This window comes from Vombatus ursinus, unplaced genomic scaffold (assembly GCF_900497805.2).
Source record: "Vombatus ursinus unplaced genomic scaffold, bare-nosed wombat genome assembly UNPS02014768.1, whole genome shotgun sequence".
NCBI lineage: Eukaryota > Metazoa > Chordata > Mammalia > Diprotodontia > Vombatidae > Vombatus > Vombatus ursinus.
Window position 1 is genome coordinate 35572095 of NW_020954546.1, and position 26337 is coordinate 35598431.

General features: G+C 40.2%; 1 protein-coding gene across 8 annotated transcripts in view; it reads left to right on the forward strand.

The window, feature by feature from the left end:
- The first annotated feature begins 2942 nt into the window (after positions 1-2942).
- Positions 2943-26337, forward strand: part of LOC114042902 (aryl hydrocarbon receptor nuclear translocator) — a 56691-nt gene continuing 33296 nt past the window's right edge. For all 8 annotated transcript variants that reach the window (XM_027861673.1, XM_027861675.1, XM_027861674.1 and 5 more), the window contains exons 1-3: positions 2943-3001; positions 21170-21281; positions 23810-23854. In XM_027861673.1, coding sequence (XP_027717474.1) covers positions 2977-3001; positions 21170-21281; positions 23810-23854 — 182 coding nt within the window. In that variant the 5' untranslated portion in view covers positions 2943-2976. The remainder of the gene's footprint in view (positions 3002-21169; positions 21282-23809; positions 23855-26337) is intronic.

Sequence of the window (26337 nt, forward strand, 5' to 3'; positions counted from 1 at the left end):
TATATTTTTATATATGACATATGATTCATCTAATTTTAGACAGGGTACTTTGTATATATTATATATAACGTAATAAAATTGTACTGGCTATTACGATGCATGCCTCTCTGGTACATATGTTATCTACGTCACAGTGATTACTCCGATCGCCCCTCATCCTCTGCATGAAGGCAAGATTTTTTTTTATGTCTCCCCCAGGGTTCTCTGCCACCATGAAGGGGGCTTGGGGGCATCGAGTTTCTGCCACTGAAGGTTTTAGCCATCACCAATTATACTCAATCAATTTCAGGGGATGCTTTGCACCCCAATTCTATTTAACCATTTTATAGTCAGCTTAGTTTTTACAAAGGAATATTTACTTCAAAGATATAGCAAGGAAAAAACATATAAACAGCTTAACTCAGTTGCCACACAGCACAGCCTCACTAAGTTCCAAGTGTTCCCCTCCCCCCTCGTGTTTCTGCCCTAGGCTTTTCTGGGCTTCCTAGCTGGTGTGGCTACAATATCTTGCTTGGAAGCCTGCCTCCAAAGTTTCCATAGCTCAAGCTGGAGGGGGTGGGGTGGGGGCAGAGAAGTACAGGGACTCCCCTGCCCAGCAGGTATGGAAAAGGAGAAGCAAACAGAACAACTCCAAGGTCATTTCCTGAGGCCCCTGTGCTGTAGGGGAATAGGATCTTCACCTACCCCCAAGGGAGGACGGGAACTGTCTCAGGCTCGTCCTTTTAAAGATGCCACCTGTTGTGGCTTCACAGCCAGGCACATGTCCAAAACTGCACTAGTTACTCCCCTCACTAAACTTGCCTCTCTTCCTCCCCACTTACTCGCTGGTACCACCATCCTTTCGTCCCGAGTCTCCCTCCCACTCACATCCAAACTTTTGTTTGAATCTTATTGATTCTACTTCCGACAACATCTCTCATATCTACCTCTTCTCACTGTGTCATCAGCCTAGTCCAGGTTCTGAGTTAGCATCAGAGCCTCCTGCCTGGTCTCCTTATCTGTCAGCATTTCATATTGATGCCAAAATAATCTTCCCGACGCACAGGTCCCATCGTGCAACTCCTCTGCTCAAAGACCTTCCCTGCCTCCCTAAGGAACCTGTGTTCCTTAGCTGGGCATTTAATGACCTCTGCATTCTGATTCCAACATAACTTTCTAGCCAAACTAGCTATGTTCCCTGATCTTGTCTGGCAGTCTCTCCCCTCCATGAATTTGTCCATGCCTGGACCATAAGGTGATCATAGATTTGGAGCTGGAAAACCTTAGAGTTCATTTTTATATAATGCCTACTATGTGCCTAATCCAATCCCTTCATTTTATAGGTGAGAAAACCACTTCACAGGCCTTTCTGAGGACCCAGAAAGGTATCCAGTATAACTGATACCACATCCTGAACGCACTAGGCCCTTCCAGATCCTACCAAATTTTTGCGCTTCTTATTATCACTGGTGCCCACACAGGTAGCCATTTAATGATGATTGGATGGGACTAGACTTGTAGGAATTTTCTGTATTTGCTAGCACGAGGAATGCAATTCAACGGGAAAGAAAAAAAAAGAAAACTAAAGAAAGAGAAAAGGAAAAATTAGTGCCTGCTAAGAATGAGGCACAATCCTAGGCTCTAGGAATGTAAAGACAAAATAGCCACTTTCATTCTAGTCTGCAGGTATGTTGGTGGGGGTGGCGGGAGCAGAAGAGAATACCAAATATAACCAATATAGATACACAGTAATTTGAGGAAGTAAGTAACAGTAACACCTGGTGGGAAGAGGAAAGGTCTTGTTCAAGAGGTGACCTCTGTGCTTTGAAGGAAGCATTCCTTAGTAAGCAGAAGGCGCATTTCAGCCATGAAATTGGAAGTCTCATTTCTAATTCCTGTTAGAAAAGCACCTCTTCCTAAAGGGGTAGAACCAGAAGACTCCCTGGCGTCCTCACATCTGACTTCTACGCACCCAGCCACCGCTCGAAGATCTTCCCCGAAGGAGGGCGCCTACTTCCCCATTGGGCTGCCCCATGTGCATTTTTAGAGAGTTCTTCTGTTGGAATGGGTTGGCCACCACCCTACAAGGGGTTTTCCTCTGGCGGCCACCAAGTCTACTTAAGAGCAAAGCAGTCTCTGGCTCTGCCTCCCTTAACGCTAGTGCCTTCCCTCTGAGACCACGGCCAACTTCTTCTTTGGGCACCATGTTGCACGCAGTTGTTTGCACGCTGTCTCCCCCGTTAGACTGGGAGCTCTTGAGGGCAGGGACTGTCCTTGCCTTTCTTCCTATCCCCGGCGCTCGGCCCAGCGCGGGAGCTTCATAAATGCCGACTGGACTGGATCGGCTTAGTTCTGCGCCCAGCGTTTAGCACAGAGACAGGGCTCCTAAGAGGCACTTAATGATGCTACCTGACTGACTTAGGCAGAAAATGAAGGTGGAGCTTGGGGAACGCGCGCCGGAAAAGCCAGCGTACGAGCGGTTAAATAGCCAAAGTAAGTGGAGTGCGAAAGGACTGAGCAGCACCAGAACCGCCACCTTCTTCTGGCCCTCATTCGCCGGCAGCCAGGTCCTTATATAGGCGGGCTTGCTGACGTCACTCCGACCCTTGACCCTGCCCGGCACCGCCCCGGAGGCGGGGCCATCGGGAGCTCCCGAGACGGTTCCCCCAGCCCGGCTCCCAGTAGACGAGCTGGCTCTCCGACCTCCCGGGCCCCGGGTCCGACCCAGACTTACCTATTGGTCGGCTTCCTGCCGAAGAGGCCAGGCTCGGCTTAAGCCTCTCCTCCCGGGCGCGAAGGCACCTCCCCTGTCAGGGAGGGTCCGGGGCGCCCGCCATCTTGGGCTCCGCGACGCTGCTCGGCGGTGGCTGCTGAGGCGGCTCCGGGCACTGATTTTCCCCTCCCCCGCCCCCGCCCCTCCCGGTCTCGCGGCGGCTGCGGCGGCGGCCACGGTGGCGGCGACGACTCCTCCCGCTGGGGGGCGCGGCAGCGGGGGCCATGGCGGCGACCGCCGCAAACCCTGGTGAGGAGCCTGCAGCCCGGGCGGGGGGGGGCGGGCAGGGGGACAGGCGGGCGGGACTGGGCGGGGGGCGGCCTGGGCCCGAGGGGGCCGGGAGGCGCGGGGGGGGGCGGCCACCCGAGGGGAGGGGGAGGGGGAGCCGGGGGAGCCCGGGGTCCCGGGACGGGGGCTGGGGCTGGGGAGGGAACCCGAAGGAGGGAGAGAAAGGCTGGAGACGGAGGGGCGGCGCCGGGGCGGGGGACGATTGCGTCCGGACTAGTGTGCGTGGTGGGCGCGGGGCCGGGCCTGGGGGTCTGCCCGTCCTGCCCCCTGCCCCCGGGGCGCTTCTGCTCCTTCTAGGGGTCGCTTGGGTTACTTGGGCATGAGAGGTACCTGGGGCTGTAAGTGCGGAGGAAGGAGGAGCGGAATTCACGGCACTAGGGGCTGCTGCTTAAAAAGGGGGCATTGTGTCTTCCCAACCCCGGGGGTGTGTGTGTGTGTGTGTGTGTGTGTGTGTGTGTAGATATGATTTAGTATGTACATGCAAACATATGCATAGTATGTATGCGCATATAGCATAGTGTATATGTGTATATATTATTTATTATGTATGGTACCTACATACTATATGTAAGCATTGGATAATATATACATAGTATATGTGTGTATATAATAATAGTGTGTATTGTTAAGTCGTGCCCAACTCTTCCTGACCACGTGGACCGTACTGTCCCGGGGGTTTTCTTGGCAAAGATACTGGATATTTCTCCAGTGGATTAAGGCAAACAGAGGTTAAGTGACTTGCCCAAGGTCATACAGCTGATCAGTGTTTGAGGTCTTTCTGACTCCAGGCTTAGTACCCTATCCATTGAGCCACCTAGCTGCCTCTTATAGTATGTATAGTATTGTGTATTTTAGTAAATACATACATATATACACATATGTAAATATGTATGTATATACACACTGTGTATAAACATGGATAGTATATACATTGTGTGTAAGTATTGCATATATGCTAGTTAACAAATGTACTATATATGAGCACATGGATAGTAAGTACATAGTATATATAGTGTATATTTAGTACTGTGAGTACACACATTAGTATATATGCATACTATATACAAGCATATGGATGGTATATCCATAGTATATATGTGTGTATATTGTGTGTATATATATGTATGTAGTATTTAGTGTATTTATACTGTATAATGCATATATCTTCTTTATTATGTGTGTGTGTATAGATAGATGGTTATGTAGATATAACCGTCTCTCTTTCTCTTTTTCTCCAGGGTGTCCAAAGGTCTTGGTAGAATTTGAAGCTATTTAAACTATTAAAGTTTTAGCTTCAAACTTCACTAAGACTTTTGGGACATCCTGTATCTTTAAAATTTGTGGGAGAATAGGTTTATTTAAATTTTATAGAAGAATAGGTGGTCAGGAGACTCACCTGGACTCTACTTTTAGACTTGGGTTTGTCTTTTAAGAGACTTGGGTTCCTAGGTAGTGTAGGCACGCGTGCGCGTGTGTGTGTGTGTGTCTGCCTAGATAGTTAGGAAATATGGACTATGATTCAGAATTAAGACTTTCAGAAGCTTAGATTCAAATCTTACTATGGTTAGGTTGGGTTAGTTTCCTGTCTTTCAGAATTTTGTTTACATGTTGAGTAATCTAGATGGGGATTTCTTTTCAAAAGAATCAGTTCAGCAGATATCCACGAGACACAGCATGGATAGGTGAAGGATTTGCTAAGTGTTTGTTGACGTATTTGGTATCAAGTCCTATACCTGGCATCAGGAATAACTGACCTGAGTTCAAATCTTGTCTCAGACATGTACTAGCTATGTGACCTTGGGTAAGTCACTTAACCTCTGCCTCATTTTCCTCATCTGTAAAATGGGGATGATATAGCACCTACCTCACAGGGTTGTTCTGAGAATTAAATGAGATAATATATGAAGCATTTTGCAGTAATAACTATATAAATGCTAGCTATTACTATCATAATAATTGTTATTGCAGTAAACTGACAAAATTCTTGTTTTATTTCTGCCCCTGGTTGGTCTGTGGCAAGAGACTTAATCCTTTTCTGCCTTATTTTCTAAGTAACATGACTTGGTTTAAATTATTTTTAAAAAATAGATGGACTACAAGATTTTTTTTGTGTGAGGCAGTGGAGGTTAAATGACTTGCCCAGGGTCACACAGCAAGTAAGTGTCAGGTGTCTGAGGCCAGATTTGAACTCAGGTCCTCCTGACTCCAAGGCCGGAGCTCTATCCCCTATGTCACCTAGCTACCCCCTTAGATGATTTTTAAAAGTTTCTTCTAACTTCTAAAATTTAGAGATTCTATAATTCTCAATGTAATTTTTCCTGGAGATGAAGGGATGAAATGACCCCTCTGTAGGGTTCTGATGGGATTTTAGAAAAAGATTCTTCTCATTTTTCATCTTGGCACTAAGTAGAGCTGAAACCCCAAGAAGAGGTAAAAAGGTTTGAAAGGGGCTGCTTTCTTTTGGTGACCTTTGGATTCAAATGGAAAATGCTGCCTAAGCATTTCCCAGTAGCTTAGATTTGTCACTCTGGCTTTTTGGTCAGTTTCTTTTTAAAGGAGTAGCATTTCTAGAAAGTGAGGCAGTCGGGCACATTGATTTTCTTGTGTTGGTTTTTGTATTAAAAATAGGTCTCCCTGGATCATCCAGTGTACTTGGAAATTTAAATGGAACCCCTGGAAAAAAATTATCATTTTACAATAGTAAGAATTTGATAACATCTAATTTCAATTATTGCGAATACTTTTTACTAGTTTTTCTGCATTGTTTCTATAACAAGAATATCTGGATGTTAGAAAAAAATATTCAGTCCCTGCCTCCTGTCTCCCTTAATGTTCATTATATGTTCCTTATACCTAAAACTTTTTTTCAGAGAGAGAGAGAGAGAGAGAGACAGTTTGAGAGATAATGCCTGAAATTATATTGCAGGAAATTCTGAGCGATGAAATGAAACTAGAAAGGTGCTTGTTATTGTAAATCTCACCTTGTAATAAAATGACATCTTTGAACCATGAAACAAATAAATAAGATTTTGAACTGATCACATTGCAAAAGGTAATATAACACCAGCCAGCCAAGTTGCAAAACATTTCCTAGTATTTAATAGCAGCTTGGGCAAACGAGTTGTCTGAAGTGAATTTTTCTTCAGTGTGGGAATAAAGTTTGTGTGTGTGTATGTGTGTATGTTAAACCAACAAAACTCATGATCACATTTTGTTGAACTAATTAATATTAGCTGAAATCTTGTAAGGCAAGAATAACATTTATTTGAGCAGGTTCATTTGTTCTTTGATTGCCTCTGTAAATTCAGAAAATAAATTTAGAAGTTAAAAAGTGAATAATTCTTAGAAATAATTGATTGCATTTTATTGTATTTTGTTATGTTGTTTTTTTGCCTTTTTTTGGTGAGGCAGTTAGGGTTAAGTGACTTGCCCAGGGTCACATAGCTAGTAAGTTTCAAGTGTCTGAGGCCGGATTTGAATCCAGGTCCTCCTGTCTCCGAGGTCAGAGCTCTATCTACTGTGCCACCTACTGCCCCTGCATTTTATTTTTGAGTTGTTTTTGTTTTCTTTTTGCATAGCAATAATTGTCACTCTTTTAAAAAGTGTAATTAGTGCTAATCAGTACCAAAAACCTTGCACAGGAAAGATTAGTAAAAAGGACACATCACTCAAATGTATACTCACATATGTGTGTGGATATATACATTATATGTATTTTTTGGTCCAGCTCCGTGATTTCATTAGTGTCGTCCCTCCCATGTTCAGATGGACAACACTGATATATAATTTATAGTTTTAGAGTTGCTAAGGGGCACCGAGGTTAAGTGATTGCCAGTAGGCATAGAGGCAGGAACTCGAACCAGCTCTTCTTGACTCCAAGGCCAGTCCTTCATCCACTGGGCTATCTTGCCTGCCATGCTTCATGTACATATACGGAATGTCCCAAGAAGCCTTTAAGCTATTAAAATTTAAAAGTGCAGTAAGACTTTTGGAATGTCCTGTAAATTTCTCAGAAAATTTATTTCCTTTATTCCTTTTTGCTTGAATGCCTCAAAATGAGGACGTCATAGATTAAATTTCCAATTATAATTCAATATCTTTTTGCCATATTTTATATGCTTAATGCAAAGGAAATATAGCTAACATTTAAGTAGCACTTTAGGGTTTACAGGAATGTTTTATATATATATATTTTAAATTCTTTTGTTAATTTTGAGACAGCTCCTCTTTACAAATAAGAAACTGAGACTGAGACAACATATAAGTGAATTGCTTAAGATCACATACTGCACCAGGTGGAATTTGAACTCGGGTCTTTTTTATTCCTTGTCTATCATTCTCTTCACTACACCAAACTAATTGCCAAATAAGATAGGTTGTTTTTATTTTTGTTTTTGTTTTTTTTTTTTTTGAATGGGGAAACCAAGGGATTGATTGCTTGAGAAAGGAAAAGGGAATCAGCAGTCAATGAATACTTGTTGAATTGAGTGCTAAGGGAGATAGGTTGGTGGACACCTTGAAGGACACCTATGATTTCCAAATCACATTGAAAATCCTTCACTTAATCAAACAACAGTACTGACTGTAAATAGATGATCTCAGAAGAAGTTTCTTGGAGACAGTAAAGTAAATTAATCTTGTATGTCTTGGAAAGTCATATTTGGAGAATCAGTATAAGATCACTTATAACTAAAATATTGAGCAATCTTTTAATAATAATAAGGTAGAAGCACCTATAGTAAAACTTGTCAGCCTGTACTTCTGAAGGATAAGTAGGCAGAAGGGAAAAGGCACTGACATCAGAAGACTAGAATTCAAATCCTGACCCTGTTGCTTACTACATGTATGACCTTGGGCAAATCACTTAACCCCTGTGGGCCTCATTTTTCTCACCTTTGAAATGAGAGGATTGTAGACACATTACTACTTGACGTCTAAGGTCCTTTCAGTTTTCACATCTGTGAAGCTAAAAGGGCAAAGCAGAAAAAGCTGCAATACTGACAGGGATATAATGTTACCTGTTTTAGTAAAAATGTCTTTTTTTTTTTTTTTTTTTTTTTTTTGAGACAGCTAAAAGGCATAGGGGTCAGAATACTGGGCTTGGACTCCGGAAGACCTGAGTTCAAATTCTGCCTCAAAGGCATACTAGCTGTGTGAGCCTGGGCAAGTCACTTAACCTTTGTTTGCCTCTGTCTTCCTCAGTTCTCAAATGGGGCACCTACCTCCCAGGGTTGTCGTGAGGATCAAATGAGATAATATTTGTAAAGTGCTTAGCTCTATGCCAGACATTCTACTAAGTGTTGGAGGATACAAGGAAAAAAAGGCAAAAAATAGTCCCTGCCCTCAAGGAACTTATCTAATGGGGAAGACAACATGCTAACAAACATAAAAGCAAACTATCTACAGAGTAAATAGGAAATAACAGAAAGAAGGTACTGGAGTTGAGAGGTTGAGGAAGGCTTCCTGCAGAAGGAGGGATTTTAATTGGGACGTGAAGGAATCCAGAGAGGTCAGTAGTAGAAGCAGAGAAAGGAGAATATTCCAGGAATGGGTAGGTGACAGAGGGGGAGGGATGGCTAGAGAAAAATGCCCAGAGTGGAGAGAGATGGAGTGTGTTGTTTGTGCAGAAGCCAGGAGGCCAGGTCACTGGATCAAAGAATACCTGTTGGGAGGGCAAGATGCAAGAAGACTGGAAAGGAATGAGGGGGCTAGGTGATATAGAGTTTTGAATGCCAGAGCATTTTATATTTGCTCCTGGAGGTGATAGGGAGCCAGTGGAGTTCATTGAGTTGCGTGGTGACATGATCAGACCTGTGCTTTAGGAAAATCACTTTAGTGGCTGAATGGAGGATGGATTGGAGTGAGGAGAGACTTGAGGCAGGCAGAGTCACCTGCAGGCTATTTCAGTAGTCCAGATGTGAGGTGATGAGGGTCTGTACCAGGGAGGTGGCAGTGTTAGAGGATAGGAGGAGTATTGGAGAAGTAGTGCAAAGGTGAAATAGACAAGTGTTGACAACAGCTTGAGTGTGGTGGGTAAGTGATAGTGAAGAGTCCAGGATGGCTGCAAGCCTAGGGGACTGGGAGGGTGGTATTGCTCTCTGCTGTAATAGGAAAGGTGGGGAAAGAGGGAGAGGATAGGTGTTATGGTGTCTACAAAAGAAGTCATAAAATGAGACATGTTGTTTGTTGCTTTTGGAAGATAATTTGAGGATAGAGTACTAGAAAAAGCTCTGGACTTGATTGAGACCTTGTTTTGAATCTTGCCTCTGACACAGCATTGTAAGCAACGGCAAATCAGCAAACCTCCTTGACCCTCCTTGATAAGTTTCCTTATTGTAAAATGTGAATAATACCTGCAGTACTTAGGTCACATTATCAAAGAGATAATGAATGTAAAGCTCTTTTGCAGATATTAAATTTATATATATATATGTCAGTTGAGTTATGATAACATTGTTTCTAAAATGGAAATATCTATACTTGTGTTTCTGGTGTGAATTAATAATTTTTCCATTAATTCTAGGTTTTTTATTTTTTATTTCTTTTTTTGCACTAGAAAGTAAGGGTTGAGTGTTCCGTGAAGTCTTTTGTTCTTCTTGGGTGGTCTGTGGATTGAAAAAAAATTGAGAATCACTTGTTCCTTTGGATATATGATTGATGCAGTAGTACAGAAGAAATTACATAGAGGAAAGGAACTGATTGGAAGAGGGCCAGGTATTTGATTTAGATTCTGGCATTCATGACAACCTTTGTAAACTAGTTTGTGTATGGGGTGGATTTTTTCTCTCTGAGTTCTGGTTTGCATCAGTAGAACCTATTTTGTACTGTAGGCTACAGTTTTATTGCAGATGCAGAATTGGAGGGGGAAGCAAGAGGAAGTAAATCTTCAGTGTTTCTGAAGGTGATAATTTAGGAAAAGTACTTTCTCTTCAAATTATTCCACACCTTTTAGGTTGTAGAACTTTAAAAACTAAGACCATTTTAAGTTTTTCAACCTTGAAAAGTCACCATTGGATCAACTTCTTACTTGTTACCTATGTTTTTACTCTTCTCAATGATGGCACAGGTGAAAATTTATGCACAATGTATAATCTTCTCTGTCTGTTTGGGAGAGCATTCTTCAGCATATTTGTTTTTTGTTTATGAAGCCAGTGAATAATGAAAATATTTCAACATTGATATTTTCAGTAGCTAAAGCTTTTTTAGAGTATGTTACATGATAATTCAGTAGTTAAAGTATGGTCAAAAGCCAGGATATATGGAGGAAGATGTTTCAAATCTGCATGTTTTTCTATGAAATCAGATTTGTGGAGCTTGTATCATATACTTTTCATGCTCATAGAACTTAGGAGAAGTAGGTAGTTTTAAAATATATGAGATTCCAGTTCTGCGGGCTCTTTTCAATTCAACACTTTTTTTATTGGCAATGGTATTTCATTTTATTGATTTCTTTTTGTTTTATGTCATAGTCATTTTTGGAAAACATCTCTCCTCAACTGGACCTCTTCCTTCTCCCCACTTCTAACAAAGAAAAACATCAACAAAAATGTGTGTGTGTGTGTGTAAAAAACATATGCACACACACATTAACGTGCTGTAGATAGAATCAGCCCTTGCTCTTGAAGCCCTTACATCTTACTGGGGGGAGGAGTTCTCCATCAAACACAAATAAATAGAAGGAAGACTTCATGGAGGAGGGGATACCTGAATTGAACCTTGAGGAAAGATGGAGGCAGAGTGAGGAGAGAGTGCATTTCAAATATGAGACACAGCTTGTACAAATGCATGATGACTGGAACTAGAATGTCAGGGAACACGCAGTAGTCCAGTTTGGCTGGAACTAGAAAGCATAAATGATAGTAATGTGGGTAATAAGGCTGAGGAGTTTGTATTTTATCCTTGAAGCAATAAAAGGCTCTTGAAGCCGTTGAGCACTGAAGGGTATGGTCATATCTATGCCCTAGAGAAGATTAATTTGGCATTTGTGTAAAGGAACAGGGAGACCGATTGGGAGACTCTTGGAATAGGCCAGGTCAGATGTGTTGACGGCCTGCCCTAGCATGGTAGCCATGTGAGTGGAGAAAAGGAGATAAATGGAAATATGTGGAGGTAGAATCCATAAGACTTGGTAACTGATTAGATATGGGTAAGTAAAGAAAAGGGAAGAGTTACGGATGACATCAAGATTTCAAACTTTGAAGCAGCTATTCCTTAGTTCAAGCATTCTATTTGTTGTTTGCTTCCTTTTAAACCCATACAATATGCTGATAGATGAGAATTAACTAAGATGTTAATTTAGTTCTGGTCTGTGAAAAAAATCTGTGATTTTCTACCTGTAAATATTAGGACTGTGATTCTTGTACAGATTGGACTAGAGGACCTCTGAGGGCCTTTCTGTTTCTGAGATAATATGATTTTATGAAGTTTCTTTCATGGGGTTACTTCTGAAGATTAGTGTTTAGAGAGCCAGCTTTCTGAATAGGGAAAACAACTCCATACCCACCCTTTTTCCACTGAATTCTCACATGTTGGGAAAGGTAGCATGGCAGGTAGCTGTCAGGTGCCAAGGAGACCTATATCCAGACATTAATTTATATGGAAACAAAAATGAAGGGAAGGCACTTTTTCCATGATTTTACCTAGATTTTACAGTTTAGGGATATAATTGAGAACAATATTCTGTCTAGAAATTTGTTCTTTTTTTGGGAAAAAGTATTCTATAGTTGCCTTTTACTTTTTTAAAGGTCATTTCTTGATCTGGTTTCTCCCCCTTCCCCACTTGCCATTAAACCCTTCCTTGAAATAAAAGCCATATGTGAAAGTGTAAGCACCATTCCAATCTCTTTACAGAGAATTGGGAAATATGTTTCATCATCTATTCTTTAAGACCATTGCAGATTTAATCTTGAGTTCAGGAAGTGTTTTAGTGTAGTCTCATTTATTGATTCTTGTAGTTATTGTTTGTATTGTCCTCATAACCTTCTGTTCTCAAGAATTTTGCCTATAATGTTGTGGCCACTCCAGTAAATATTCCCTAGTAATGCTAAGAGTAGTTTGATCTAGCATCTCTTTATACATTAGTTGAAAATATGGAAGTCACAATTGCCAGCTTTCCTATAATTATTTGGAGACATAAAGGTGCATATAGCTCCTGGAAATTAATACATAGTGCTTTTACATGGGATTCAGTGAAAGAATTTAATAGATTTATTATAGGATCTAATTTATAACCTCCTTGCTGCTTCTGCTTATTATGTGCCAAATGAGAGACATTTGATTGGCAATGGAATAGCAAAATTTTCTGTAGTGATCTAGTGTTCTGGTATGAGATTGGTACTCAGTAGTAGTTTGGCTGATGCTAATTAATTAATTAACATTTTAAAAAGTAAAACAGAAAGAAAGATAAGGTTTGTAGTACAACTTGAAAAGCTCTTCTTAAAATTAAAAAAAATTTTTTTTTCAATTTTGGAATAATGAGAAAGTATATAAAAATAGTTCTTTGCAGTGATAATAGCTGACATTTGGATAGTGCTTTAAAGTTTACAAAGTGGTTTAAATATGTTTTATCCTCTGTCTTCATAACAACTCTGCAAGTTAGATATTATAGGTATTGTTCTCATTTTAGAGGTAAGTTCAGACAGGTTAAATAACTTGTATTGATAGTGTCAGAGGCAGGATTTGAACTCTTCCTGACTCAAATTCTAGCCCTTTATGAGTTGGTGGCTTTTCTGATTTTTCTTTTCTTAAGAGTCATTCTTTCCTAATCCCTTGTTATAAAAGTCCTCTTGTATGACATGAGTCCAATATTCCATTCTGTGCAAGTGTGACTAATTAGGAAAGGAGGTTTATTCAGTATACGTGGAATAAATCTGTTTTCAATAAAAGATTCCATATTACTTACTCTAACCAATTTGCAATTATGAGATTCTTTTGGTCTTTTTCCCCCAACCCCCTCCAGTCATAGGACTAGAAAATAGTAGAGTATATCTATTCTCAGAGGAACACGCTAGCTAAGTATAGAGATGCTCATCATTTTTCAGTCAGTCAGTCAAGTATTTATTAAGTGCTGCTACATGCCAGATACCATGCTGGTGCTGGGGATTTAAAATAGAAGAAATAAAACTACTTCTGCAAGAATATATGGAATAAATGCAAATAGCTACAAAGTAGTTAAATCTAAGTTAGTGTAAGGTGGAGGAAGACATGAATTGAGGGAATTAGGAGAGGCTTTATGGAGAAGGTGGGGTTTGAGCTGCTTCTTGTCGAGATTCTTTGAGGGGCAGGCAAGGAGACTGTTCATTCCAGGCAAGGAAGAATAGAAAAAAATCCAGTTTGGCTGTATTTCAGCGTAAGAGGGGAAGTAATATTCAGTAAGGCTGAAAAGATAGGTTGTGGCAAGGTTGTGGTAGGCTTTAAAAGCTAAACAGGAGTTTCTTTTCTTTTTCTTTTTTTTAATCTTACTTAATATTTTATTTTTTTCCAATTATATGTAAAAATAATTTTAACTTTTTTTTTCTTCAAATTTTGAGCTCCAAATTCTCTCCCTCTCTTCCTCCCCCTCATTGAGAAGGCAAGCAATTTGACTTAGGTTATACATGTATAGTCATCCAAATCACATTTCCATATAAGTCATTCTAAACAGGAGCTTATATTTGATCCTCGATGCGGTAGGGAACCAGTGGAGTTGAGTAGGGAAGTGTCTTGGTCAGATTTATATTTAAAAAAAATCATTCTGGCAGCATTGTGGAGAATGGACTAATGTGGAGAGAGATTTGAGTCAGGGAGAGTAATTAGGATGCCCTTACAGTAATCTAGGAGAGTGGTGGTAAGTATCTGAACTAAGTTGGTAGCTGAAGAGCAGCCTAACTTACTAGAGAACGACCTTTCACCAGTAGGCTGACCACTCAGCTGTTAATTCTTTGCGGTGCATAAAGTAGAAATACAAAATAACCCTCATTCCTATGTAACTCCCATTCGCTTCTGTAGTGACAGTGGCAGGCTGGTGGAAAAGCGGTCAGAAGATAACTATGAGTCACACAATCTGTGGACTCTTTATGAACATGAAGTTAGCTCTTGGTGCTCTGAATGGGAGATTCTTGTCCTGACCAGTTAGTGGACATATATGCTTGGAAGAACTGAATCATATCAATCATGTTGTTAATATAAATAAAACCAGAGGATTAAAAGGAAGTGGGAGCTAAACAGAAGGATGGCTCACAAGTTCTCCTTGCAGCAGAAAAGAAAGGATTTGCTGGAATTGGTTTTATCGTGCTGCCAAGGAAACAAGAAATAAGATTTCATGGGGCATTTAGTCATCTCATCTTTTATTGTTCATAGTAATTAGGTATTTTCAAAAAGACTACCATGCACATCACATGTATAACCTATATGAGATTGCTTGCCTTCTCAGTGTGGGGGTGGTGAGGAAGGAAGGGAGAGAATTTAGAACTCCCAAGTTTGTTTTTTTTTATGTTTTATATTGTCTACAGTTATTTTTATTGTTTTTTTTGTTTGTTTGTTTGTTTGTTCTTGGTGAGGCGATCGGGGGTTAAGTGACTTGCCCAGGGTCACACAACTGGTAAGTGTTAAGTGTCTGAGGCTGGATTTGAACTCAGGTCCTCCTGACTCCAAGACCAAAGCTCTATTCACTGCGCCACCTGGCTGCCCCTGGAACTCCAAGTTTTAAAAACTACTGTTAAAAATTGTTTTTTGGGGCATCTAGGTGGCTCAGTGGATAGAGCACTGGCCCTGGATTCAGGAGGACCTGAGTTCAAATTCGGCCTCAGACACATAAAACACTTACTAACGGTGTGACCGTGGGCAAGTCACTTAACCCCATTGCCTAGGCCCCCCTCCCCCCAAAATTTGGTTTTTGCACATACCTGGAGAAAATAAAATACTAAATAAGTTAAATAAAAAGACTACCATACATATACTTGTACCTTGTGCACCAGCCTTGGTTGCAGAAGATAAGGAGGCAGGGAAATTCTGGGTAATAAGATCCTCAAAATTAAATCAGCCTCTACTAATTAAATCAGGACTCTACTCAGGTCCTCCTGACTCTAAGGCCGAAGCTATGTCCATTGCGCCACCTAGCTGCCCCCAGCCTCTACTTTTGATGAGAGGCAGTGTGGTCTTCTGCCTTGGAGGTGCCAGGAATTTTGAACATGGGTTCAAATTCTGCCTTTGACATATATTAGTTGTGTTACTCAATACCCCATTCTGAGACCAGGCAAAATTGTAGGCAAATTGCTGATCTGCATTGATAGAGTTTCCATGCTGGACGGGTCTGGACCAAAAACGCCCCAGACTTTGATACTTTGTAATGTCAGTGCAAAGACAGGTACAACGGACAGTTAAAAATATCTTTGAAAAATACAGTTCAGAAGTAAGGAATGGGAGAGATGAAAGACACTTGTAGAGAACCTGCTCAGAAGCTTTATACTTATATGTCATGAATGCTTTTTTAAAAGAAATCATCAGGAGGAGCTACATAGATTGAGCACCAAGTATTGTCACAAAATGAAATTTATTTTATTTTTTGTGCTTTCTTTTTTTTTGTGAGGCAATCAGGGTTAAGTGACTTGCTCAAGGTTACATCTAGTAAGTGTCATGTGTCTGAGTCTGGATTTGAACTCAGGTCCTCCTGCCTCCAGGGCCGGAGCTCTATCTACTGCGCCATCTAGCTGCCCCTGAAATTTATTATATTTTAATAGATTCTCTTAATTTTTCTAAAATCTAGCTGAGGACCCATCTCCTCCGTGATGTCTTTGGTATTGGTAGTGGCACTTTTGATTATTACTCTGCTCGCATAATTGCCTTGCCTTTTCTAACTTGCTTTATTTCATGGGTTTGGCCTAACTGTCTACATGGGAAAACCCATGTGAATGAAGAATGCCTATTTTCTAGACTGGGGGGTACAGATGGATGTAGAACTCATAGATCTGGTTCATCATTACATACATCTTGGAGAGACATTGTGGATGGACAGTGAGCTGGAACTAGAATTAAACAGAGGAATGAGAACAGGCTAGGTTGTCCTTGAGTAACTTCACAGTAGTTTAAATGATCACAAGCTTCTCCCTTAAGAAATAAAAGACTCATCTTTTTAACACCGATATCTTTGGCTGCTGCTGTATGACTTTAAGTCATGGAATACCACAATTTCCAAGGAATTAAAATTGAAGGCCACTCAGAGGGCACCAGAGAAGTGCTTTGTGGGTGCAAATAGGCTCCATTGTGGTGCCAGTGAAGCACTGTGTAAGAGTAGTGGTGTGAAAGCTATTATCAGCCGAATGACAGAGGAGGAGGAAGGAATGATGAGTGTAGAGTCCACATATTCCATTGGTGCACCCTCAAGGTTGAGAGATCTACAGAAAGACCTGACCTTCCCACGTTGGGCAGAGGATTTATGGGAGAACATGAACAGGAGCTGCAGAGGACAAGCCGTAGATGGCTTATACCAGGGGTGGGGAACCTGCGACCTCAAGACCACACGTGGCCCTCTTGGTCCTCACGTGACGCCTTTGACTCAATCCAAACTTCACAGAACAAAGGGATTTGTCAAAGTCAAATCAAATCAAGGTCAAATCAGAGGGCTGCACTTGAGGACCTAGAAGGCCACATGTACTCGAGGCCACAGATTCCCCACCCTTGGCTTACATGCTTAACATGTTTTCACAGGTATTCACATGTTTCTAAAACATAACTATCAGAGCCTGGAATTACAGGGTCTATAGAATGAGGGAAAGCTAGGCTTCTGAGGTCCTTTCTTTTTCTAAGTAGATGATCCTATGGTCTGGTGATCTCACATTTGAATGAATATAGTCATAATATTCTCTAGTTGTTTCATGTATACATATAGTTTTTATTTCCTCAACTGGAGGAGTATTTTCTGTTCCTTTTGAATCCCAAGAGCAGTTAGCATCTTCTGCACATACAGAAGGAATTTTCTTTTCCAGATAATGACTTTACCTTATGTTTGAAATGTCTTTGTTCTTTTCTATATACTCTTCATAAAGATTATGTAATTAAACATGGTTTTTTTCCTTTTAAAAAGTATTGCTGTGCCTTGTTTTTATATCTCACTCATTTCTAAATAAACTCCAGCCCCTACCCATCTTATTACAAAGAAAAAAAAGACTAAACAAAACCAGCCAACACATAGTTCATGTTTGGCACCATATATAATGTTCTGCTAGGGGATCCATAGGCCCAGCTCTCCAAAGAAAGGAGGAAACTGCATTTCCTGGTCCCTTCTCTAGTCTAGGGCCAGCCTTGGCCATTATAATTACACAGTATTTAGTTTCATTTTGTTGCTTTTTGTTTACATTTTTGTAGTCATTGTGTATTGTTTTCTACTTCACTCTGTATCACTTTATGTAACTCTTTAGATGTTTCTCCGAGTTCTTCATTTCCGTTTTTAATGGCGTAACATTCTCTTACATTCATGTCCTACAGTTTAGCTTTTCCCCAATTGATGAGCATCGGTGATGCTTTGTGACTACAAAAATGTGTTGCCACTAATATTTTGAAATGTGGGACCTTTCTTTCTGAACTTCACCTGAATGCCAGTATTTTCATAGTAGTGGGATTTCTAGATCAAAGGATAGGGACATTTTTGCCATCTTTTTTTAGTTTAATTAATTCCAAATTGATTTTTAGAATGGTTAGATCATTTCACAGCCCCACTAATAGTATATCAGTATGCCTGTCTTTCTGTGGCCCCTCTAAATATCGAATATTTCCATTTTTGTGATAGCGTTGCTAATTTGCTGGATATGAGTGAGGTAAAACCTCAGTTATTTTAATTTGCATTTCTCTTATTAGTGATTTGATATAATCCATTCTTTTGGGAACTATTCGTATAAGTGACTTGTAAAGAACAGAGAACAGTTCTCAAGAGACAAATGTTTCTTAAAGATGCCTAACATGTGGCATATAGAAGTACATTTTAACATCTGGGAAAAACTTCTTAGATTGAATTTAATAATTTCTAAACTTCATGATGCTAGGCTAATTGTCTAATATGTTTGAAATTGATGAAGTTTAAAATAATTTAACTTTTTAACTTATGCCTTAAAACACAAAAAAAGTGTATTCTTCCTGGTCTTAGTCAAAGACTTAAACTGTAAAAACTCATCTTTAATGAGTTGCCAAAGTATCTACAGTGAGAAACATGCTTGTTTGGTGGTTAGAGCAAATATCAAAAGCTTACAGTTATTGGGTCTATCCTCTGCCACTGATGTACTTGCATCACCGTAACAAATGATTTTTATCAGTTTGTGTCTCAGAATGGCAGATACTTTATATTTACTCTGAATCCAATTTAGAGGTAGTCTTAGGAAATGATTTAAAAAAAAATACAGAAAAATAAGTTCCAGCCTAAGTGGTGGGTCATAGTTTAGAAAATTTGGATAACTGATTCCTTTAATTAGCCATTTATGTTGGCACAGCACCTTTAATATTTCTGTCTGCCTTAGTCATGTATTTTTAATTTCTTACTCTCCTTATTTTAAATTTTATTCCACCTTCTTATTTAGGAAAACAAGTTGAATTTGGCAGTAGTTTAACTTAAAGCTGGATCTTTCCAAGAGAATATTGATTTTTTAAAAAGTAGGTTAAATTGGCTAAGATCCAGTTAGTAGAAAGAATGCAGGACAAAGAATCCATCAGATGACCTGGCTTGAGGCCTAGCTCCTCTCCCTCCCAGCTATGGGACTTTGAATAACTGTTTTAACCTCGTGTCTTCATCTGTAAAATGGGCATAACAACACCTGAATGGCCTGCCTTACCAGGTTTTGAGGATTTGGTGAGATATTGTATTGAAGATAATACATAAATGTAAGCCATATTAATAATTTTAAAAATTCTTCACTTCCTTTCTCTCATGCTGCCTTTCTCACCATAACTCTGCTCTTTATATAAGGCACTCCATTTCAACACTAGCTAAGTGCGTTAGTTGTGCTATTCTTTGACATGCTAGAAAACTTCTCAATTTATAGTCATGGTAGTCAGTATTTTAGAGCTACAACCACCTCATGTTCTAGGTGAGGAAACTGAAGCCCATATAGGTTAAGTGACTTGCCCAGAGTCACGCAGACAGAAACAGCTGGGATGCAAACCTAGTTTCTCTGACTGACCTAAGCATTGAACCTAGCCCAGTTAATTCTTTATTTTGCACTCCTTAAGAGACAAGAACATCTCTTACGAACATAGTGAACAAGTATTTATTAAGCACTTACTATGTGCCAGGCGCTGTGCTAAGTGCTGGGGATACAAATACAAACAAAAAGAAAGATAATCCTTGCCCACAAGGAACTTAAATTCTTAATGGGGGAAGATAGCACATAAAAAGAAAACTGAAAAACTGAAGGAGAAAGGAAGTTTTTGGGCTGAGACATGTGGCTAAGTCCAGAGAATGAGGGGTGGCAGGTCTGAGACCCTTCTCCCAAGTGGAGGTTTTGGCATCTCCAAAAGTCTTATGATGGAAAATGCTGTCTACATCCAGAGAAAGAACCATGGACTTTGCAGATTGAAGCATACTATTTGCTCTTTTTTTCCTTCTGTTTTGTTTCCTCTTTCTGGTGGTTCCTCCTGTTGGTTCTAATTCTTCCTTATAACATGACTAATGTGAAAATATGTTTAATAGGAATGTGTCTGTAGAGCCTATATCAGGTTGCACACTGTCTTAGGGAGGGAGAGGAAGAAAATTTAAAACTCAAAAGCTTATGGAAGTAATTGTTGAAAACTAAAAATTAATTAATTTAAAAAAAAAAAATGGAGGTTCTGGGAAGAACTCACTAATGAGAGAAGGAGCCTGCAGCAGTGTACCCTGTTATAAGCCCCAGAGAGGAGAGAGCTGCAATCAGGAGACAGCTTGTTTCGAACTAAGAGTTTAAGTAAAAATGAAGACAATCTGGATGTGAGAAACTGGTGTGTGTGTTTTTTTTCCTAAGGCTAGCTAATACAAAAAACAAAATATATGTGTGTACCAGAATGTATGGGCAGCTAGGTGGAACAGTGGATAGAGTGCCGGGCCTAAAGTGAGGAAGACTTACCTTCCTGAGTTCAAATCTGGCCTCAGACACTTACTAGCTGTGAGATTCTGGGTAAGTCACTTACCCCTGTTTACCTCAGTTTCCTTATCTGTCAAATAAACTGGAGAAGGAAATGACAAACCACTCCAGTATCTCTGCCAAGAAGACCCCACATAGTGTCATGAAGAGTTGAACATGACTAAAACAACTGAAAAACTGCAAAACAACCAGAATGTATAATCATAAGGATCAGAAGAAATGTAGACTGAATTATTGCTACCTGTGTGTTTAAAATCACTTTTATTGTAAAATGTATTAATCATAAAGTAAGTGTAGAAGATTTATTAATGGAAGAGACCTTAGGTATTACCTAGTTGGGAGTTCTTAACCTGGGGGCTGTGAACTTGCTTTAAAACATTCTAGGGCAGCTAGGTGATAACAGTGGATGGAACACCAGCCCTGGAGTCAGGAGGATCTGAGTTCAAATGAGGTCTCAGACACTTATTAGCTGTGTGACCCTGGGCATTTCACTCCCCCCCATTGACTCTCCCCCCCCCCAAATTCTGATAACTGTATTTCAATATGATTAATTTCCTTGTAATCCTATGTATTCTATTTTTTTATACTTAAAAACATTATACTCTGAATGAGTCCTTAGACTTTACCTGACCGATTGCCAGACAGGGCCTGTGAAACAAAGAGGAAGAATCCTAGTACAGCTTCCTTATTTTACCACTGAGGAAACTGAGGCAGAGGGAGGAGACATAGCTTGTCTAAGATTCCACATGGAGGAAACTCTAGTGCCAGGACTTCAATCCAGTGTTCTTTCTCTTGTGTTATGCTTTCTCCCAGGGCCTCAGAAGGGGAAGTGATTGGGCTGAGGTTCCTCAGGGATAACAGAGCTGGAATGTGAATCACCAAATCTATCCCCCCTTCCCCATGTTGCAGGAGGAAAGAGAAACTAGTTTATATAACCATTATAGGTGCCTAAGAAATGCTAGTTGACAATTGACTTTCATCAGCTCACTTGAAATCTGGACTGATAATAAAAGGGCTTAAAAAAAATCATACCTTTTGTTTTCTCTAACAGAGATGGCATCAGATGTTTCATCATTGGGTGCAGCCATTGTATCTGGAAACCCTGGACCTGGAGTTCAAGGTGGGGGAGCCATCACTCAGCGGACTATTAAGCGTCGGCCAGGGTGAGTAAGAGTACAGAATGAGATGTTGTTGAGGGTTCCTGTAAACTGAGAAGCTCGGATTCTGGAGTGTGTTCATTTAGTTCGTGCCTGATCTGTCGGTAAGAGAATTGGCTTAGTTTCAGAATCACACTTACTCCTCGGCTGTTTCTGGCCATTCCCCACTGTTCTGCTACTGAACTGTCCTGTTTGCTAGATTTGGTATGAAGTGGAATTGAAGGTTTGTACTGATTTTTATTTTTAAAAAATATGTTACAAATAGTTTAGTAGCCAAAGATCTCTGAGGACTGATGGGGGGGATGAATGAATAGAAAAGCATTTGTTAAGCACTTACTATGTTCGGAGCATCTGTGCTAATTGCTTTGGATACAAATAGAAAAGAGCCCATGCTTCATTGGGTGACGTAATACATGGAAAGGGTTTCAGGTGAACCATGGGACCTTTCCTTAGGGCACTGCAGCAAAGTATTCTTGTCACCTTTTTAGCATAATTCCAAATTGTTTTCCAGAATGATTGAACCAGATGGTTCAATGTCATTTCCACTGATAATGACATCAGTTTCTCATTCTGAATCCTTTGATAATGCCAAGACCTTGGGGACAAGAACTTTCTTTTCTGGGTCTTTAATAGCCATGGTTGCAGCACTGGCAGGAGCAGTACCCAGTGCGCCTCTCCATGGAGGTTGCTTCCCAGAATGGTGGGTATGAGGCCTGGACTGAGTGCTGTCATTCTCAGGTTATTGGGCTTACCCACCTGGCAGGGACAGTGGGTTAGCAGTTGGTGTTGGTGGTAGCCCTCCTTGGTGGTGGCCAGGAAGGTGGGCCTTTCTCTTTGCAGCGATGGTTGCAAGGCCTTGACTGGAGGCAAGATTGGAGCTGTTGCTATTCTGCAGGCTCTCAGGGTCGGGGGCTTGTCTCCATCACGTCATAGTTGAGGTTGTGATGGTTTGACTTGCCTAGCACACATGTTGCCTCCTCCCTCTCTCGGGGTGCCTTACTGCTTCAACAAGGCAGGCATACCTTTCTTCTCGGTGGCAGTGGGTCAGCAGTTGGTGGGCATGGTTGACTCTTTTTCCACAGGAGCTACTGCCCTGGACAATGAAAATGGAGGCTGGGCTTAAGGGTCAGGATCCTGGGCTTTCTATGTCTGGGTGTTAGGGGAAGTGGTGGTCAAGGTGGTAGTGCTGGGTTGAATTGCCTGGTACAGCTTACCTCCTGTCTCTTCAGGGCACCTTGCTGCTTTATGCGTATATGACTGGGTGTAGTTCTTCATCTTTTTCCCCACACAGGAAGTTTTACACAAGGGCTGAGGAAGATGTTGGCTGGTTGTCCTTCAGAGACCTCTGTGCTGAATTTATAAAGCCATTTTGATTTTGTTTTTAAAAACTATGTTTATTCATATCTTTTGTTTTTATATAATCTTCATTTCTCAATATATCCCTTTCCCTTCCATTCCCAGAAAACCATTTCTTATCACAAAGAATAAAAATATAGAGGAGAAAAAAACAAGTTCAGCAAAACTAACCAATGTTAAAATATACGTAGTGTTCCACATCCACGGTTTCCCATGTTACCCTGGTCTAGGCCTTCATCTGCTCACATCTAGGTTATTGCAGTAGCCTGCTGGTAGGTGTGCCTACCTTAAATCTCTCCTCGCTCCAGTTCATCCTCCATTCATCTGCCAAAGTGATTTTCCTAAAGTGCAAGTCTGAAAATGTCAGACTGTTTCTTATAACTTGTTGGTATGTTGTTGGTTTTATGTTGTCAGTCAAAGTAACCAATTTCATTTTTAAAATATGGTTTATAATAAAAGTTATAACAGTAAATTGCTTTCCCCTTATCTTCACTTAAATTATCTTGAACTATTCATTTTTAGATATCAACATCTTCCCTTTGAACTGAAGTAAAACAAAAAACCCTCAATCTTCAGATTTAATGGTATTTTAAAGTTAGAATCAACCTAAAAATTAGACAGGAGACTGAGTTGATTCTGTTTTCTCATTTTTAAGTAATATAGTATAACAACCTTTCTTGCATTCTAGATCACCTACTCTCAAGAGAAATATCTTATTTATTCTAGGCATTAGAGATAGGATAAGTGTTTCAGAAAAGCAAGTGATAGATATTCCATAGATTGTGTCAATGTATCAGGGACCAGTCCTTCACATGAGCTTTTCTGGTACTTACTGAAGCCCTGTGTCAGAAAGTAGAGTATTATAAACTCTTCATGATATGTCATCTCTTAATTTCTGTTTAAGGTTTCATGCAAAATCAGTCTTTGGATACACCTTTTTAAAGGTCAGTCACTCACTTAATGCAAGTACAATGACATATTTGGTTGTTCTTTTCCTAGGTTCATCTCCATTTGTTTTGACCCAAAGAGGAGGAATGAAGCTGCTTTGTTATAATTTTCCCTTGTCGCTTTTCTTTTCATTCTTAGACACCTACTTCTGTGTGGGTGAGACAACAGGTGGGTAAGGAATTATTTTGTTAATGAGCTATCTTAAACATTTTGTTTTTGGAATTTTCCAGGCTCGATTTTGATGATGATGGAGAAGGAAACAGTAAATTTTTGAGGTAAGAATTTTTTTTCTCATTTCCTAGACTTTTGGAATTTAAAATAACTTTAGATCCCATAACCACGGTTGAAACTACATAATTTTATGTGTTATATTTCTTTTCTTTTTGAGAAGATGCTCAAGCATCCTGTTAACTCCAGAGGAATGACCTAGTGCTCAGAGACTGATAGGCTTTGCAAGCCTCCCTAATTACTTTCTGCTTCTTGAGGGTAGAGTTTGGAAATTACACCATTTATTTATGGGTGCTTCTGGAGCACTTGAGCTGAGCTTAGTCTGTTATTATAGGGTCATGCAAGATATTTTTGATCTATGATTGGGCCACAGAAGGGAGAAAGCTTTTAGCTAGCCACCTCCTTTTCCTTTATTCAGATATATTAACATCACCCAGATTATTCCTTGCATTATAAGGGAGCTGTTTTCTTAGCATTTAATGTAGTATAAAGGAGCTTTTTCTGAAAATCTTGCTTGAGTGTTTAGGGGTTCAATTTTTAACTACATGCCATGACTTAATACGCTTGTTTAAACATCATGTAGTTATTGATGTCACCTTTCATCATAATTTCAGAGACATAGTTTAGGTTCTTAGCTCCTTAGTAACTAAAGAGTTGCTTAATGTCTCCATTAGGGTACGCTTTAGGACAATACTAATGAGGAAGAAACATCTACAAATAATTTTTATATCTCCCCTACCCTGTAAACTCGGTTGTCCATTTACACTGATAAGTTAATTCTAGCCCTAAACCCTCAACTTCCTTTATACAGAAGCAATACAAAAAACCAGCAGATTGATTTAACCTTTCTCCCTTCCTCAGAAAGATTGCTCTCACCTAGAGGTGTGATGTAACATAGTATGAGAGTCAAGTGTTCCAGTGGAAAGAGACTTGGACCCTAAGTCAATAAATCTTGGTTGAAATCCTGGTTCCAGTACTTACTGGCTTTGCTATGTTCTTTTGTCTGTCTCTTTTGTCTGTCAAATGAGGATAATAATACTTGTACTACCTCCCTCATGGTGTTCTTATTGGGGAAAAAGCTTTGTAAACTGGGAAGTGGTTGTTATTTGCAATGTAGTGGTTACTTATGTCATGACACACACTTCAATGCATTGTAGGAATTCTTCTAAAATATTTCTGATAGGTCATGAAGCTTTTGTTTGAACATTTTTATTGATGCTTATTTAATTACCTTAGAAAGCAGCCGGTTCCATTGGAAGGCAATTAATTGCTAGAAAGTCCTGTTCACATTGAAGTCGAAATATGATTTGTATCACTCTGCCTTGGTTCTACTGTCCTAGTTCTGCACTCAGGAATTAACATAGAATTAAGTCTAATCTCTTTTCCACTGATGACCTTGCAGATATTTTAATACAAGTATTTTCTCTCCTAAGACGTCTTTTCTTCAGCAATAAACATCTCCATTTCCTTTAGTAGCCCCCCATATGGCATGATTTCCAGGCCTTTTACCATCTTGTTGCCCTCTTCTATATATACTCTTTTTTTCCCCAATGTGCTTAGTAAAATGTAGAATCCAGAACCAAACAAAATATTCTAGACTTGATTTGGCCAGTACAAAGTGTGGAATTATTACATCCTTGTTCTAAGGAATATACCTTTATACAGCCTAAGATGACCTTTGCAGATATATTTTAGTTTTGGCCTGTAGTCCCCAAAAGCTCCAGGTCTTTTTCATTTAAGCTGTCGTTAGTCACTTGATAGGAAGCAAGCACAGTTCAGTAGATTTTCTCCTGGCATGTTCATACCATACTAGCCTAAGTAGTCTAGAGCAGTTTTTTAGCAGGTTGATACATTGGTTCTCTCAATAGCCAATCACAGCATCAGCAGACTTATGTGAAAACCAGGTTTATTACAAGAGAAATGAACATGCATGTGGAACCCAGAGTTCACAGTCCTTGTAGAAATTTTCGTATTTTTGACAGTACAACAAAAGGAGGAGGAGAAAACAGGAAGGGGTGTGGCATGGGAGGGGAAAGGTGCAGTGAAGGTGGGAAAGGACAAAACCCCTTCTGAAGGGGAGGAGCAAGGCTATGGCAGAAGCTGCATTCTTTTCCCTTTAGAACCACTAAACTGAAGATAGGAGGATCTGCTTATCTACAAAGTACCCCAGGTGCAAAAGCATTTTCTGGGTCTGGCACAGACTGGCTATCACCTGTCTTGCCTCCCAAGGACTCACAGGGAATTCCGGTTGGGAGATGCAAACAACAAATTATGTCCTGGGGTGGGAATGGGGAGGCGCTTCATCCTTGACATATTCATGGCCTCCTGCATGCTCAGGGGACCCCTTAACAGCCCATGTGCATATATCTCATTTGTAGTGCACTTCTATGACTTCTTGATTAAATCTCTACTTGGAGTAGAAGCATGAAAAATATGTGCCACTTGATATGTACAAATTATCCTAGAGTATCCTTGTTTATACTGTCTAGTGATTTATGGTCAGTTCTAGGAATAAGGCACAGATGTATTG